We start from the raw sequence: 17,841 nt of genomic DNA, 5'->3' as shown, positions 1-17,841 counted from the left end.
CTCAGGTTTCTACTCCTCAAGACAGAGAGCTTTGCTGAAGCTTCTCCTCAGTGGTCCCGTAACAGCACTGCCCCAAAGCAGCTCTGGCAGACTCAAATTCAGCACATTAAATAACCTGGAAGCTCTGCATCAGATGGATGAAAAAGAAGTTGACCCTTTTTTTTTCTCCAAACAGTTCACATTTATTGATAACGATAAAAAAATCTTTTAAAGACTATCTGTATTTTATTACCAAGAATGAGGTATTATGTATACAAAACATTTACAGGATTTGATATGCAGTTCATGAGTACAGACAGGAGAGTGCAGAGGGGACACTGATGCCAACAGAGGGGAAAAGAGCCAACAGAAGAGTCATTGGTGGGGAGAAGGAGGAAGAGCAGTAATATCACACAGACCAGGGTATGGGAAATTAATTAGACTGCAGCAATCAAGTCATATTGCCACAGCACTTTGCTTAGAGGAGAATGAACTATTGTTTTTGTGGAATTTTATCTCCCCAGCTGTTTGTGCTGTCATGTGCTTTGAGCTCTAAAAGATGTTAAGATGAACAGCAGGAAAACCCCAAAGTGCCACTTTTGAGCCAGCTCAAGTGCAAAACAAAATCTAGATCTTCAGACTTGAAAAGTGACTGCAACTCAAAAAGGTCTACAAAGCCAGACACCTCTGGACAGATGTGGAGTGTTGAAGGAAGCAGTTTCTTTACAGTTGTCAGCAAAATCGCCATCTGAGAGAGAGAGAGAGAGGGAGAAAGAAAGAAAGAAACGGGACCATCTTCAACCCTTGCAGCCCAGTAAATGGAAAGTGGCATTTGCAAAGAGCCATGAGTGTCATTAAGTTAATTAACCTCCCTGTGCCTCCTGCTGTGCTGGCTTTCCTGTGCCTGGGAATACTGGTTCCTGCATGGCAAGAATCAAGGCACCTCTTCAGGTTCCTCCTAGGCAGACAGCTCGTATGAGCAGCCCAGAAGCCACAACTCACGGTTGCCTGCTCTGCAGGCACTGGCTGGAGGGGTGCTTGACACCAAAGTGGTGGCTTGTCTCACACAACAGCACACTTATGGCAGCCTAAGTAACAGTTTAATCTCCATCTTCAATTTCTAAGCCCAAAATAGCTGAGTTTGGTTCACTTTAAGGAGACTGGCCTCTCAGCACCTCTAAACCTGTTATTAAAACACTTGCATGTCAGCCACAGCCAGAATTGGTCCACAGGAGAGGTGCTCTCAGAGGTTAGTCACCGGCTTCTCAGAAACTTTGCAGTCATAAAACAAGGTTTATACTGAGTTCAGAACCAGCTTTCCTCAGGCAGGGCATCCAGTATCTTAAGCAAGTTCTGCTCTGAAAGTGCAACACCTCCACAAGCTCCTCTACCACTTAGCCACCACTTAATGCTGCCTCCTCAAGATTTGAGAGCGCCTCTCCGGCTTCCTATCAGGGACTGCAGCCACGACAGTAGCTCCTTTTGCCTGGATGGATAGTTTAGCTCTAAAAGGGTGAGGAAAGACTAAGCAGGGTCTAACTTATGCAAATCCTGCTGCATTTCAGACTGAAATCTTCTCTGCCTCACTGCCACGTATGCTCTGTAGTTGTCTAATGACAGCTCTTCGCTCAGCTCTTCAGGCTTTTGTGCCTTTTGCTGTGTGTGGGAGAGAGGGCTCGAAGTGGAAGGATACCTGAACAGACTAACAAAAAGAGCTCAAGTAGGATTGCTTGGGCCTGGGTAGAATGGGGACAAAACTGAAAATGGCAATTCCCCTCTGGCAGTGAAAATGGTTGAGCAGGCACTGCTTAGAGCACCTCCTGCTGCATCACTCAGAGTGAAGATCGCTGTGCTCCCTGCCTATGGCAAAGCTTCTGCTGCTCAGAACTCAAGCCCCTATTTCTAACATGCACAGGGAAGGATGGGAGGCTAGAAGGATTGGAAAGTGGACAGGAAGGATGTAAGCCATACCTCCTTTGGACTGATTTAAGAAGCAAGCTTAAGCTTTGCATAAATTCTGGATAACAACAGAGTCTCAGTAAAATCAATTCACGTGGAGTATACTAAGGAAGTGGAGTGAAGCTCCAGCACCGAGCTGGGAACAAATCAGGATCAGCCCAGCGTGACACAGTGAGGGAGAGCCTGCTCTCTGCCTCTCTCTCCACAGTGCTTCAAGCACAAACCCAAGGAAAGTATGAATTGCTTTAACCCATCAAGACCCAGAGCTCAAGATTCCCCAAAATTGTGCTCATACAAAAGGTATTAGTGTTTACAGCCTGGCCACAGCTCTGTGGCCATGCTTTGAAAAAAACGGACTCACAAAGTCAAGTATCCAGCAACTGCTTTTCTTTGTCTCGGACATCACTTGGTGGCAATGGGAGAACAGTTTGCAGCACTGGAAGACCACAGGGGATTTCTTAAGATGGCAAGCAATGTCCTGACAGGAGACTTGCAGTTGATCTCTAATGCACTACAGAGCATTTTTGGTAGGGTTTTTTCTTTTTTAAACATTTACACAGTTAAAAATTATTCTTAACTGATGCACTGGTTATTCTTCCTTTCAGTGAGAGCCCTTGTGTTCAGAGTTAGGATTTGTGCAAGCATACTTGCAAAAGTATTATGGCTGAGTTAGGAAAAAGGGTTAAACTTAAGAGACTAGCTGTTGGAACTAACAAAGACCAAAACCACTGAGTTTAAAATTCAAACAGCTACTTTACTATCTATAAAAGGCTTTAGGGGGTGGGGGTTTTTTTGCGCAATTGCCAGTTGAATATGGTGTATTGCAGTCAGCTGCCACAGGCGAGGGTCCAGCCATCTCATCCATTTGCTTTTCATCTGTTGTGGCACTACCTGGAAATCATGGAGCTGGAATGGGACTGGCTAGAAGAGGTGGTGGCAGCACTGAGCTGGGAGAATCCACTGTGGCTTGATTCAAGGCTGGTCATAGATCCCCTGCAATAAAAACCAAAGCAGTTTTAAGCTTCCGAACATACAAAGATTTTGATTTCTGCTATGGATCTACACCGGGTTTGTTTGCACACTGAATAAAAAGCAAGTAAGAGTTTTGGGGCAGATACTCAAAAGCTTTTCTCCCTTACACATAAGATAATGGGGACACCAAACACCTTGCAAAAAAAAGATGCTATTCGAAGAGACTGAGAATAAGTTTCAGTCAAACAGATCTACTGGCAGGGAACTGAACTGGCTCAACTCCATTTCGAGTTGCACCCATTTCTACATGGCAACCTGCCAAGCCCAACAATTCACACAATAGCAAAGTGACCAGAGATGATTATAAGCAGATAACTAATTAACCCCTTTTATACATTAGTTGCCCCCAGTGCCAGTAATGGTTGAATTTATTTGCTGGTTTTGGGGGGTTTGGTTTTTGAGGCCTAAGAAAACACAAATCCTCACAATTTACATGTATTTAAGTGAACTTGACAGCGGCTTCATCATCAAAGTATCACAAAGGTTTGACATTACCTGACCTTCATGAACCTTGCCCATACATACCTGAAATCTTCAGATCCTATTACTTCTGTATAGTACATCACTTTACACTTGTGAGAGGAGACCTGTAGAGATGCTAATACATCATCCACACGAGGCAGGTTGGTTGTAGCACAGGCAGGCATGCTATGAAATTTCCACTGGAGGATATAGAAGCCAGGCCACCTGGTCACGTGTGATCCCTGGAAGCAGCCACAGCAAGAATGAATAATTAACTTTGTCAACACCAATATTTTTAGGCTTGAAACTTCTTTTCCAAGCTTAGAAAAACTGCCTGGATGCCCCTAATTTTTCCCTCAATGCCAGTATTTCAGCTCCTCAGCCAACTGGCAGTGCTGGTCAACTCTCCCCACACAGCATATGCTTATAAAAGTTATGACACAATGCCAGAGGTTCCTCCTGCTTTTTTTTGCCAGAATCAAGGGGTTAGGATTTAAATACACCGAAAGGACAAATTCTTGTTTAAAACAATACCCATTTTTTTTCCACTTATTTTCATTAATGGCTGTCCTTCGAGACTGTGAGAAGGGCAGTGAGCTCCTGACTCACAGAAAGAGAAACTACAGTTCAAGAGGTCACTGCCCATATTTGCAGTTGAAACACTTCCAATTAGATGACTTAAGGAACAGCTTTTTCAAAGGTACTTCAACTCTTACTTCAAGTTAAAAGGAATAGCAGTGGCAGAGTGTGATTGCAAACATGCTGCATGTAACATCAAATTTGGTAATTAAAGGATAGGTTGCAAATGCCGTGAAAAAAATAATCAGGAACCTTGGCCACAGGGAGCTTCTTACGGTACCTATTAGAGGGACAAACACACAGAAGCTAAGTCTTAATTTCCACACTTCTCCCATTACTGTGGTAAGAGACTACGATATTCTTCAAACACAGACTGTTTGCTTCAGCAAATAATGGTCAAAATTACAGCACACAGCATGTCTTGCTGCTTTCAGGATGAGCACTTCATCCTAGGTGATTTCCCTATGGTCCTTGCTGATCAATCTCAGTCACTACTGGACTGATGTAACCTCCCCTCACAGCAGATCCCATGTAAATACTATCCCCATTCCCTGCAGCATGCAGCTAGGAACAGAAGCTGAAATGTCAGCCAAAAGCAAGCAGACAGCCTGGAGCTGAATCACCACTCAGTCATCAATAATGATTGTGAATTAGAATGTGTCGCTTTGGAGCTGGCCTCCACCTGCTCCCATCTGAGGATTCAGTGGTCTCACCTGCACACTCTCCCCTTCTTTGCAGATAAGGGGAGACTCCACCATACTGTAATCACAGCCCAACTGCCAGACTTTGTCTATCAACTGGACGTTGTTCCCACCAGGAGAAGTAATACTGTGAGCTCCCAGAGAGTCCTTTTTAGGAGGCTGTGGGGCTCTCTTGGAATGAAAGATATTAAAAACAATGTCGCCCTTGCACACGTCAAAATCCCATGTGATGACAGATGAGGCATCCACAATCTGAATGAGAACCTGAGACAGAAGAGTCATATTAGACAATAGCAATTTGCTCAGTAAAGACAAGCTCCTACCAGAAAAGAAGACAAAGAACAGAGGTTTTTGTTGCTGGGCTTAGTTTCAACTATTAGAAAGGCATTATAGGTACAAATTCTCTCCTGATGGAGTGTATTTATTTTAACATACGACTCCCAGAAGCTCTCAAGTAGCTTCTGAGGATATCGTTTATCTTTGCTTAGAAGGATATTTGAATGGAATGAAAACCAGACATATTCTCTATATGGCAAGAAGATGATCCAAGGAATGGTCACAAACTTCAGCTACTAAAGCATCATTATGTACCAGAACTACAGAACAAGGTAGAAGCTTGGCAACTAAATAAGTAAGTTTGAAACCATTTTCAGGCCAAGAAAGAGTCCAGAGCAGAGGGTTGAGATGAAAGAAAAGGGTAGGCTGCAGCCATACCTCATGTGGAGCTCCTTTGAAGACACTTGCAGACTGGTAGATTGTTTCAGTCCAAAGCTTTATGTCTTCATTTTCCAACTCTTCTGCTGTCCGATAGAGGGACTTGGGAACCAGCCCACCCTCTGGCACTTCACACTGAAAGCATAAACAGCCATTATAAAGTATCCCCCCCTCTGTACATCCACACCCTGTCACACACTCTGCCTGCTAGCTTCAGAAACAAAAACTCACCTTCAGCAAGTACTCTGAAGGATGAGACATGAACAGAGTTTGAAAGTAATTCTATAGCTTGTACATCACACATACATATATTTCACAATGAGCTGGTTTAGGTGAGTTTGCAGAATTAGACACCAGGGGAACAGACCTTGTATATGCACAACAGCCACCACCACAGAAAATAACTGTGTCAATGCTATAGTTATCACTCATACTGCCCTATACCTAAGATAGATGTGAGCCACTTAAGAATCCTGAGGAAAGTGGCAACAGGGGCTCAGTCTATAAACTGTAGCTTACACAAACCTGAAAGAACTGGGGTAGCTAAATTGAAGGATGGGGGGGAGATGCAGGTAGTTCCCAAACAGGAAAAAGGATAATGCACTCAGGAAGGTAACAGTTTTGAAGTTACAACTGTAACAGCTCCGTACTAGAACTGATTACACAACTTCCTAAGTAATCTTCTCTTTAAAATACCTCTAGTAATGAAGTTAGACAACTATCTGATCAGAAATAGGTCTCACAGAAGTGTTTGAGAACTGCATTATAATAGAGAATTGAAAGGATCTCTGAGAAGTCATTTTTGTTCAAATATCCACAAGTAAAGAAAAGAGACTGTAATTTTCTGTGACTGACAAGAAGTATTGTAGCAATTTGCTGTCTGGTAACATTCACCTTTTCTTACTTAAGCAGTGGATTTTGCCAGCTTCTTGAGCTTCAAATTAGATAGCACAAACTCTCTCCACTGAAAACTACTGCTGCAGCAAAAACCAGCCTACTGGAGATAAACACACACTGCTCCATCACATGTAACAGTACTTCCTTATAATTTGATACTGTATTTGAACAGACCCAGATGAATTTTCAAGAATGGTACAGAAATTAACCTAAAAAAAGTATACAGGGGCTTAAAAAGCAAGCCTGAAATTATAATTTAACACAGCTGAGTTCAGGAAAAAAGTCACTTAAGTGTTACTGTGACAGAGGCTCCAGAAAATGCCCAAGCTGCCCTCCTACACCTCAACCACATCAGCGGGCCTGTGCTGTCAGAAACATTACAGAGAAAACAAACCTTACAGTATCATTGAGACGTTAAAATGACAGATTCAAGTGACACCCATAGTGTAGGCAGGGAACAGCTATTAAGGCACATGACAAGGGACTGAGAAATTACAGTATCTTGGAGTAAAGCAAGGGTTTTAGTTTGCTGTGGGCTGAGTTCTGGCTGTTTGTTAAGCCCTGCTAGCAGGTGTGCCATGTATTTCCTTGGGCTCCTTATGGTATGGATTAGTTCTTTCGGGTGACACAGACTCTTCTGATGGTGACAGCTCTTGCTCAGTGTTGTGCTGCCACATCTGCTTGAACCTGACAGGTAACAGAGACTATGGCTTTTAACCTTGGCTATTTTGGTAAGTTATCTGATATTCGCTGTGGATCCAGAAGAGAACACTAAACCTGGAAATCCTATATCACAGTCCCTGCCTCCAACCTATATTAGGAATCATCCTGTGCTTCAAGGCTTCTTTGTTTAAAGGAATGCAGGGGAAAAATAATAAACCCCACAAATAAGTTGCTATATACACTAGTTTATATTCATACCATGCACTCTCCACCAAGAAAATCAGGGATGATTTCTTTATCGATGTAATCCAGCAGTCCCCCAGGACCCTGGTAGTCATTTCCAGCATAAATAAGGAATTTCTTTCTAGTGTTGTCATCAATGAATGGACTAACCTATGAAGAAAGCAAAACAGAATAGATCAGTTGCCCACATTTTTCTCAAATCAATTTGAGGAATCAAATTTGAAGGAATCAGTTTGATTGTTGCCATCCTCTTTACATAAAGTTCACACTACAATGAAGCTAAATTAACTGACTACATAAGCAAGTTCTTAGGTAGTGTTTTTTAACCCACCCCAGGAATCCTATAGAGATGTTTCCAACTGGTAACATTCCTGCTTATAAAGCCTGATCTCTAAAGTGCTCTTACAAACAAGTGTGTAGCGGTGTACTGACAGAGCTGAGGAATACCCTGAATTACCAACATACCAGTGTCCAAAGAACTGGGAATACTCGAGGTGCTCTTAGGATAAGAAGACGACCCAAAGTCTCGGGGTAATTAGCTTCAACCACCTCAATGATTCTTAGCAAGGCTTTGACACCAGGTCTCCATAAATGCCGCATGTTCAAACCTTCCAGATCTACTAGACAGGTCCAGGAGCTGAATGTGAGAAAGACAAAAGTGAAAAGAAAAACCTCAATAGCATCAAAATTCTCTTTTCTTCTGCAAATGTCCAATGTACTGAAATGTGTGGATCCCATTGTATGTTTTGGTGTCTTCTATTTTACCTCCTTGTTTTGTACTACCTGTAGACACTGGAGTTTAAGCTCCTCCAAAGAGAAACATCTTAAGAGCACGCCAAGCATGGTTACAGAGTCTGTGCAACGATCACTTTGCACAATACACGTATTCCCCCAGAGACACTTCAGACTCCAGGTGAAGGTTAAGATAAAGCCAAAAAAGATACTGTCAACAGCCAGCCCAAATGTTAAACCGTTGCTTTTACTGGGAAATCAATTAAGTGGCCGTGCTGCTGCAATGAGGCAATTTAACTTTCACAGTGCAGATTTCCTACCAACATGGTACAGTAATAGTGCCATTACATGTCAAAGCTAACTCTGTTGTCAGGTCTCAGGGAAAGAAGCTTTTCCTATAGGAAGAGATATGTTCTTATGCTAAATACTGAGCTTCAGCACATTCTTTAGTTACTTTCCAAGTTCAGGTCTTGCCCTGGGCATGGATTCAAGATCCACCTCTGTGCCGTACCAGCTAGCATCCATTAAATTATGGCTTCTATGAAACAGTAAACCCTTCGTTTCACTTCAAATGTTTGGTAAGTAGTCCTTTAGGATTACTTCTACAAATGGAGATCCAGTGGGCAGCATTATTTCACACTTCCACACACGAAACCCATCACTTGGATTTGACCTCCCACCGAGAGCTAGGACAGCAAGTTCTTTACCAGGGACAAGATAAGCAGGCATACCACACATCCCTGAACTTTTACAGGGTAAGGGAAGGAGTCAGAAATGGAAAAGAATCCAAGAAACACTGTTTCTTTTTAGGGCCAGTCCTGCATTCATTCCACACCCTTAAAACCATTACGCAGTTAACACTTATGTAAGTGACCCCTACAATGACCTGAAGATGGGATAACAAGACATTTCTGACTGAACTTCACATGACGTTGTGCCAGTATTTGGAAAACTAGACCCCAGGTTCCACAAGGTGCCTCATGACCTTACCTTGGATCAAGAATTGAGCAACCACATAGAACAAATGGAGAATGCAAACAAGAACCGAGTGTAATGAGCCTTGGCATGGACTATGGATGAACAAGTAACATGAAAACAATACTTGAAACTACTGGAAAGGTTATCCACGATATTATCATGGCCTGAACTTTTTGGCAGCCTGTAACAATGTCTGTCTATAAAATCCCCCCAAAAAAAGAGAAATGGGAGTTAGGCTGCATTGCTTTGCAGATGTATGACAACAGAAGAGAGCAGGAGCATAAACACCCCTCCTGTAGAACCCTTATGAGCATGATACCAAGACTGCTGGAGCAGATGTGTGTTTCCTTTAGGCTTGGCCATGCAGGTCCACTCTAGTGGTAACTGGGGAGGCTCTCAGTTAACTGTAACTGTGCTTGTACCTGCCTGTGAGACACACAGCCTGCTCTTGTTCCACTTAATAACCTTTGCTCAGCATGATCACGTTGCCTCATGTTCCCCATACCCCCCGTGAAACCAGGTAATTCCCAAAGAGCAGATCCACTTGTTTCATTTTACCTTATTGGCCTGCCAAATACTTTTGTATTCTCCTCACATCGCCTCAGTCCTTCTTCATTTATTGAAAGAACCTATACAAGAAGACATGTTTAAAGAAGACTGTCTTAAACTCAGTAGGTGGGATAAAGTAAAAAGAAAAGGTTTATATCTAAAGCATAATTAAAACTACAAACTCAACCAGCTTTTTCCTCGGCAAAGAACGAACGAGAAATCACTACATTTACCCCACTGTTTGATCTTTCTGAAAAATAAATGTACTTTTCCAGAAATGCAGTAAAATAGAAACAAGATCCTCCTGAAAACTGAGCCCCAGGGGTGATACAGACAACAAGTCTCCATACACTTCTGCCCCTTTAAGCACTGATTTTTTATTTACTCAGAAATTCAAGCCTCTTTTTAAGCTGTAGAAAATAGTCTTGAAACAGAAGTAGGGCAAACAAACAAAATATAGTATATGCCTGGAAATGCCACCGGAAGAGAAAAAGTAAAATCCAGCCCCATCTTCTAGTGGTTATTATGGCCATGACTGTCGTTCTTAGGAGTCAACAACAACAACAACAACAAAAAAAATCATTGCAAACCTGGAATTCTGCCATCTCCTCGCTTGGAAACTGAGCAGATCCACAATAACAGAGCCTGAGTGATGCCTTTAGAGCAGGCAAAATTACAGGCAAGTACTTTTTCTTTAAGAATAAGTTATTCTTATCCTCGGAGCATAGGCTTGGCAAAATCTGAGCATGGCATTTTGTCTTCTGTACAAATGCAGGGATTGAAGTTCAAAGCACTGCACAACTGCAGAAGAATCTGTGAAAATGCTAACCAATAACTAAGGGAGCTGCCAAGAACTATGCCCTTCTGCCATCAGTTCGCAGTTGGAAAGAATGCACAAGATCAGCTACCAGGAGCTTTCAGATGTATTGAAACCAAAAACAGACAGCCAGAGAGTACATCAAAATATCCAGTGTGATGAACGTTTTGGCAAAGGAAGAAATTTCTAAATGAAAATACCACATTGTTAGCAACTTGTTGGCTCCAAAAACACTTACGTAGCGCAGCAAGGCCTCTTCCCCAAGAGCTCGCACTAAGCCTTTGGTATCCATCTGTCCCAATCGCAGCACATACAGCGGGCGACCATCTGAATAACAGGAACAAATACATCAACACATCCCTTATTACAGCAACAGCGAGTGAGCTAGTTTTATGCTAAAAGTCCAAAAGGAAATAAGCCATAATCCATTCAAACTCTGTAGTCCAGCTGGAAGAAGGAGAACCTGGAGCAGATGACAACACAAGTTTTACCCTGTCCAGCTACACCAAAAGATTGCCTGTAAATGAACTGCAAAGGTTTAATGGAGACATCTTGATGCAAAAATAGCTCCCCTATCAGCAAGGCACTTTCAAAGGACTTCAACAAGTACACTAGTACACACAAGATCTTGGTATACACAGTGAAAGACAGAGGACTATAATTAGCTTCCAGGACAGCCAAGATAAAGGAAAAGCTTAGTCCATGAGCACAGGTGAAGAGTTGCACCAAGCAGCAAGCCTTGCATCGTGTACGATGCGATACTGCTCTGGATAGCTTACAGCAACCTTTCTGGAAAAGCAGCAGCACTGAGTGCTGGGAGCTGAGAAAATAAAGTGTTAACCAAGGGACTTGCTTTCTGCAGCACTTGCTGGAGTCACACTTTTCAGCTATGTCATTACACATTCTGCAGAACTGGCAAACAGCCTCACTTCTGCAGGCTAAGCCTGGTAAGAACAGACTCTGTTCCAGGGATCAGCTTCAGACGGACCCTCTGCGTTCAAAGCCTTGCCTCTTCACTTTTGCTGCATACTGGGGCATCCCAATGCTCTTCCAGGATACTAAGGCATTAAGCTTAACAACTGCATTGGCTGAATCTGAGAATCCAAGCCTGCATTCCTGGATCTTCATAAGAGGAGCTCGTTGTCTGAAACGGCTTCCATCCTCCCAAGCTGTGATGCATTTTGTAAGGTTTGCTTCATCTATTCTAGTACATAAGCTAAATAATCACCAACTTATAGAACTGAATATGCTAGGACACAAAAATAAAATAACAAAAAGTAAGAGCTTTTTTATATATATATATATATATAAAAAAATACATCTATATTTTTTATATATCTAAAAACCTCCCTGAAGTCCTGTTGTCTGTTCAGCTTCACTTCCCTTCAATAAATGCAAACAGGAGTATCAAATTATCATTAAGTCCTTTGGGACACAAGGAAAGAAACTGTCAAGATATAAAACCCCCCAATAACCTAAACTGCAGAGTCCTGTTGTCTGTTCAGCTTCACTTCCCTTCAATAAATGCAAACAGGAGTATCAAATTATCATTAAATCCTTTGGAACACAAGGAAAGAAACTGTCAAGATATTAAAACCCCCCAAATAACCTAAACTGCAGAGTCCAGTCAAGTTATTTCTTTAGGAAAGACACCCCCCTCCATGAAAGTTCAGGGTATTTTGTATGTTATCAGGTGGTGTAAAAGAAAATGTTATTTTAACATCAGCACATGCTTATCTTGGAATGTGCTGTTTAGCTTTTGAAACCCTAAACAAACAGTGCTATTAAGCTTTATAGCAGGTTTCCCTCCCTCTCAGCATTCAAAGCTAAGCTAAGTGCTTACTAACCCTGGTCCACCCAAATGACACATGAAGGAAAGTCTCAGATGACAGTGCTGTATCATCACTGTATATTTTATATTCCATTAGAGCTTTGTGATTTAAACCACCATTTGATTGAAGCATTCCTGTCAAAATAAAAGCCACTCAGCTGCACAGAAAACTGTGCTAATTGCAAGCCAAAATAATAACTTTTATTCTTTTGGACTATTAGCTCATTCCAGACAACACGCTTCATAATCACTCCTGCCATTGTTTTCGCACTAAAAGCTATAGAGAATTCAGCTAGCTGAAGTTTGGCACATTTAGCACATGTAGGAGGAGAGGAACATTACTAGAAAAGAGGGTTTAAAAAAAGAACCTACCACTAAAAATTTAAATTACATAGAATTGCTCAGTTTTGAATTCTCTTTCCATTATTGACAAACCCATGCTTTACTTGTGGGCATGCTGCAGAAGAGATTAAAGGAACTGGAAGGGAAGAGAGGGGGTATGAAGCTCACCACAAAGGCTGAAGAACTTCTCAGAATAACATTAAACAACTCTTTGATGCATTCTGTACCTTTCTATCTATTCCCTGGCAGGACCCAGTTACATGCTATTGGCAGAGGAGGTCTTTGCAAAGAAAGGACAAGGAACTGACAGAAACGGAGAACTTGTTCACAGGTCTTTTTCCCTTACAGTCTTTATGAGCATATTCCCATTTTCCCAATCTGAGGTCTGTCAAACCCAAGGCAGCAGGGGAGAGCCATTCAAGCTCCTGGCCACTACTGCTGGCAGCATCCTGTCCTGCTTCATACAATTCTTCTAACAGGAAGAGGCAGCAGAAACAATGGTGCCGAGTGAGGAAAAGACTAAATCAGAACACAGACAGCTCACAGTAAGAGATCATTTCCTTATCTAAAGAGCCAGCTTGCTTCAAGCAACAAATTCCAACTCTGTGTGTGTATTAGCAACAAGATCAGTGCACGATAAAGCAAGCTGACGGATAGGGGAACATGTCAGGCACAGTCATCCATGTTTTAAAGGTCTGGCTGTGGCTCACCATACAAAGGGAATTCAGCCAAAGCTTCTTCCCTTCTTAAATAAACCTGCTCTATTTGATGTTTTTGCAACATGCCACTTTCCATCATTAAGCTGATTGTAATGCCAAATAAGTATTTGTTTATGCTATCAGCAGACTTACACAACATCAGAAATAAATTGATTAGAAAGATATACTTATTTACAAACATATTTTAATCACTGAAAGAGAATACTCAGCATTTGCATAACGCACTTCTAGGCATCGCCAAGCACTACAGAAGTGCAATTAACAACTTTTCTTAAGCTACTGGCAAAGCAGGGCTCTTTAGAGAGTTAAATACGTCAGAATTAGTCAGAAAGATCAGGACCTAGGAGTCTGCCTCCACAAGCTAAGGAGCTGGCAACATCAATTTCAATGCAGTTAGTACATAGCTGAGAAGTTCTAACCATCTTTCCAGCCGCCTCTAGTTAACAGAGGGACAACTATCACCTTTAATTCAGAACATAAAAAGGCTGTTCAATATTCGCCCCATGTAGCATACCTTTGTCATGGTGATGCCAGCCTCCTGCATAGTAATCCTGGAGTACTTGAGGAGGGTTCCAGGTATCTAGAATGTAGTCTACCTGATGCTGCTTACGCCACGTCAGCGACTGGCAAAGGATTTCTCTTGCTTTATCAATGTTGAAGTCTCGGGCACGCAGGAATCTTAAAATGTGCTCATCCTTTGGGATCTATTAAAAAACCAAACAAATCCCAATTTTGTATTCAAGGTTTGAAACAAGAACAAAAAACCCCAACCTATAGACACCAAAAACATGCAGCCCTGCACCAGTGCAAGGGGACGGTCTGTAACACTGGAAGTTACTCGAGCAAATCAGTCTTTGCAGCAAAAACATGAGCCCTGTCAGGTACTGCAGCTACCTTCATAAAAGGGATATAAAAATGTCATAATGTAATCATTTACACCTGTACAACCATACTAAGTCAGTCAATTTAAACGAATCTAGCAACAAAAGACAGGCTGTATTTCGCTGTTAAGTAAAACGAAGCTGAGCCATACATGCCAATCACAAGCCTCTGGAAAATCCCCAGCCTTGCTATCAGTGATTTAACTGGCCACATTGCTTCCCTTTACGTACTGCACTTTGGGACACCGACTTGAGAATATGATGTTTGGCCAAAACAAACAAACATAAAATATAGTTATTGTAAAACCAGGCAGAGTTATAAAACTGATGTTATCCTCCCTGTGCTGGTTTGCTGACGTTCTGAGGCAGTCACACTAATCATTTAAGCACCTCAAGTGGCAACACCAGCTGAACAGTCACAAGGAACTTCTATTGCTAAGCTTTTGGTCATAGAGTGCGATTTAACAGGAATGGTTAGTGACAGGAGGTGTGGGTATGATGTTTCACCATGTCCACCTTGCATATCACACATTTTAAGACAGAGCCACAAGAGATCAGGAGTAACTTACTTTGCCTTTGTGCGTCTCCTGAAGCCACTGCCTCAACCGAATGAGGCAGCTTTCCTGCATTGGGGTCAAGTCACCCAGGTACCTCTTGATATAGTCTGCGTCTAGCTTGTCTAAAAGGAGATGTACATGTGATTAGAGTGGTCCTGAACTGACCAAGCCCAAGTAGTAAGTGACCTTACTGCTGTTATCTGAAGCAGAGAAGTGGCTGCTCTGTGTTCTGTGCAGCCAGAATCGAATGAAGTTTCTTTGAATCAAAAGATAAGCAAAGCAACTTACACAGTCATCTAATGGTCAACCAAGATTAATTGTCCTGCAACTAAGGAAGGAGTAAAACCAGACATTTATAAAAGCATTTTGCCAGTATATTCATATTTGTCAATCCGCAGCACCACAAGGCTTGCTGCTTCTGGAAATACTTAGAGAATGTTGGATCTGAATCTCCCAGTGCAAGAATTTTCCAAAATTCCCATATTAAGAAGGTACAACAGAAGACTGTCCAGGAAACCTTCAGCCCTTTCCTCCCCATTATTGCTATAGTAATGCCTATCCTGAATTTCAAGGCAAGCAGCAGGCCATTCATTTGCAGCTTCATGAACAGCAAAGTGAAGAGTTTTTCCACTCATACCTGATCTTCCTTTACTAAAAGGATCAGCCCGTAACAGCTACCCAAGCTACTCCATATGTTATTGCTTTGCTAACCTGCACTTTAACATTGTATGTTACCAAAGAGCCACTGTGAAGATTTTCAGCTGCCCATCGGAAGCAGCTCAGTGTGGAGAGCCTCTAGAGCACGAAGAATCCCACCAAAACAAGTCAGACCATCATACCATCAGGTGTTCCTGCTGTGGGCTCCGAAGGGCTGCTTGTGGTGTTGAGGATCTCCTTATTGCTTAAGCCCTCCTTTGTGGCAGAGTCTGGTATATTAATAGCAGGTGAAACTGGTCGTCTTGGGTGAGATGTACTGCTCTCCAATTTACATGCAACAGGAGGAGTCCAACGAGGAACAAAAGTTATTCCTTCTTCCTCCAGCTGCTTCAGGTAGTATTCTATTATTTCTTTTCCCTTCAAAAAGGATAATATACTTCAGCTACTAAAACCCACCCATTTAGACACAGAATGGATTGGGCTGAAAAATCCACAACGTGGCCAGGCCTCTTCAATATTATTCCACTTGAAAATACAGACCTATACACACATGCTGCCCCAGACTAAATAATCAGCCCAGCTTGCTGAGCTGAGCAGAGCAGCCTGTTACTTAGCAGCACCCACATTGCCTTTTGGTAACTGGGAGCCAGGCACCTCCTTCATGACTGCAAGCTCACCTTTTTAATATTGCTGGTGTATTGCTTCATGGCAATCTTTTCCACTGTGCTTTCAAAACCAAAAAAAGATTTTATATCCAGACTTGCTGACTGCTCAAAACAGGTCCAGTCTTCATTGTCAGGATGAACCTATTAGGTAAAAGAAAGTCATACAGCTTTAATTGCCCACTTAGTATTTTTCCTCCCTCCCAATATTTGAAATGACCGTTTCTTGTTCTACCCATGGTTAGCACAGCATAATTTTTTCTTAAGAAGAAAAGGGAGGGTGGAGAAATACCAGTGCATCAGCCAAGAGCCAAAGGACTAGCACATTTATCCAACTAACATTGTGTAATTTCTACACACAGGCTGTGACTGTAGCATACATGTGGAGCAGTGAGATTTCTGCTGCTGCAGGTTGGACTGATGACCAAGGCCAGATAGCTTGAGGACTGCAGCAAGTAGTGTCAGCATTTCCAAGCACTGTAGCAACAGACACACTGCACTAGATTGTTCCCTTGCTGACCTGCAAAGTACCTTCCTATTTGGTAGACTGAAAACTATTTCACTGTGTTCTCCTATGATAATGCTACTGAAAGAATGCTACTTCTCAGTTGATTGACAGCTATCTTCAAGCACTCCCAACTTTCTTCTTAACTTATATCTTACTTTGCTGAGAGATGATCTTGAAACAGAGACGTTACTACTTCCAGTTGGGCTCAATCTTAAAAGTCTTTTCCAACCTGGATGATTCTATGATTGATGATGATACTCCGACAAAAAACTGTTTTCTAAACCTTCTGAAAAAAGACTTGTCTAAGGAATTTCCAGGCTGGGCTCTGAATTTTGTGTAACATCTTCCATGATGTTACACAAACATCATGGAAGGCTGGATTTCTGAGCATGCAACTGTCCTGATGCCTTCAAGCTCCCCTCACCTTCAAAACATGCTAGAATTGCCTGGGAAAAGGATCAACACTTTATAACAGGACAATTACAGAAAAGAAAACATTTCCCTTCATTTGCTTCTTCTGCATTAGAGAATGTGGGGTACAAGAATAGCTTGTACAGCCTAAATAAGTACAAAGCATAGCAACTATTTAAGAAACTTCTTGTTCTTTCACAAATTCAATTATAAAATGACTTTAATAACAATCAATTTTTAAAACCAATTTATTCTTGAACTAGAGTTCTGGTTTTGTATTTACCTACTAATTTACTGATCAAATAGAGCAAGGGCAAGGAGATGTGTAGCGAGTTGTATGTGTTTGCCACATGCACTTTTCTATACAGATTTCCCCTGTTTAAACAGAGCTTTCACAGAAAAATTGCAGATGGAAAAGTAGTTTTAAATGTGCTTTGGAAATAATTGCAGAAATAATAATTAAAAAAATTATCAGATGATAGTGTCAAGTGGGTTTGACACCCAGTGGCCTTTTAACCATGGTTCTCTACACAGCAGAAAATGTTATCACCTGCACACGGAAAGAGTGCTACAATCCAAATAAATCAGTTACATTTGCTAGCTTTGATTTGACCTTCAACATTGACCTGAAGTTTCACCACTGTGTGTGTGCTGTATGAGCCTATGAGTACTGGCTAAGTCATTCCAGAAAATAAAAACCCAGGACCACAGCATAGCAGGAAGCATACCACCAGACTCCTCTATCAGAGAACCTTTGTACTGAAGACCAAGAATGATGGAAAAACTGAGGTTAAAACAAAGCTGACTCAATGAGCAGACGGCGAGCAAGTGACACTGAACCTTCCTTTAACAGTTCTGTCAGGGTATCATCAGCCCCACACTGCTATTACAAAGCTCAGATTTGTCTGAACAGAGCTGTCAAACACAGCAAATTATGTTGTGTTCTGCTCTCTGAGAAGATGCTCAAG

At 41.9% G+C, this 17,841-nt stretch overlaps 1 protein-coding gene across 3 annotated transcripts in view; it reads right to left on the bottom strand.

The window, feature by feature from the left end:
- Window positions 1-203: 203 nt before the first annotated feature.
- SEC14L1 (SEC14 like lipid binding 1) overlaps window positions 204-17,841 on the bottom strand; it is a 43,085-nt gene continuing 25,447 nt past the window's right edge. For all 3 annotated transcript variants that reach the window (XM_030506073.1, XM_030506072.1, XM_030506074.1), the window contains 12 exons: window positions 15,970-16,098; window positions 15,475-15,709; window positions 14,648-14,757; window positions 13,712-13,901; window positions 10,544-10,632; window positions 9,498-9,568; window positions 7,695-7,866; window positions 7,245-7,379; window positions 5,427-5,561; window positions 4,725-4,976; window positions 3,496-3,674; window positions 204-2,931 (listed from right to left, as the gene is read on the bottom strand). In XM_030506073.1, the coding sequence (XP_030361933.1) occupies window positions 2,826-2,931; window positions 3,496-3,674; window positions 4,725-4,976; window positions 5,427-5,561; window positions 7,245-7,379; window positions 7,695-7,866; window positions 9,498-9,568; window positions 10,544-10,632; window positions 13,712-13,901; window positions 14,648-14,757; window positions 15,475-15,709; window positions 15,970-16,098 (1,803 nt within the window). In that variant the 3' untranslated portion in view covers window positions 204-2,825. The remainder of the gene's footprint in view (window positions 2,932-3,495; window positions 3,675-4,724; window positions 4,977-5,426; window positions 5,562-7,244; window positions 7,380-7,694; window positions 7,867-9,497; window positions 9,569-10,543; window positions 10,633-13,711; window positions 13,902-14,647; window positions 14,758-15,474; window positions 15,710-15,969; window positions 16,099-17,841) is intronic.

This window comes from Strigops habroptila, chromosome 14 (genome assembly GCF_004027225.2).
Source record: "Strigops habroptila isolate Jane chromosome 14, bStrHab1.2.pri, whole genome shotgun sequence".
Taxonomy (NCBI): domain Eukaryota; kingdom Metazoa; phylum Chordata; class Aves; order Psittaciformes; family Psittacidae; genus Strigops; species Strigops habroptila.
This window is presented reverse-complemented; position numbering and strand designations above follow the sequence as displayed.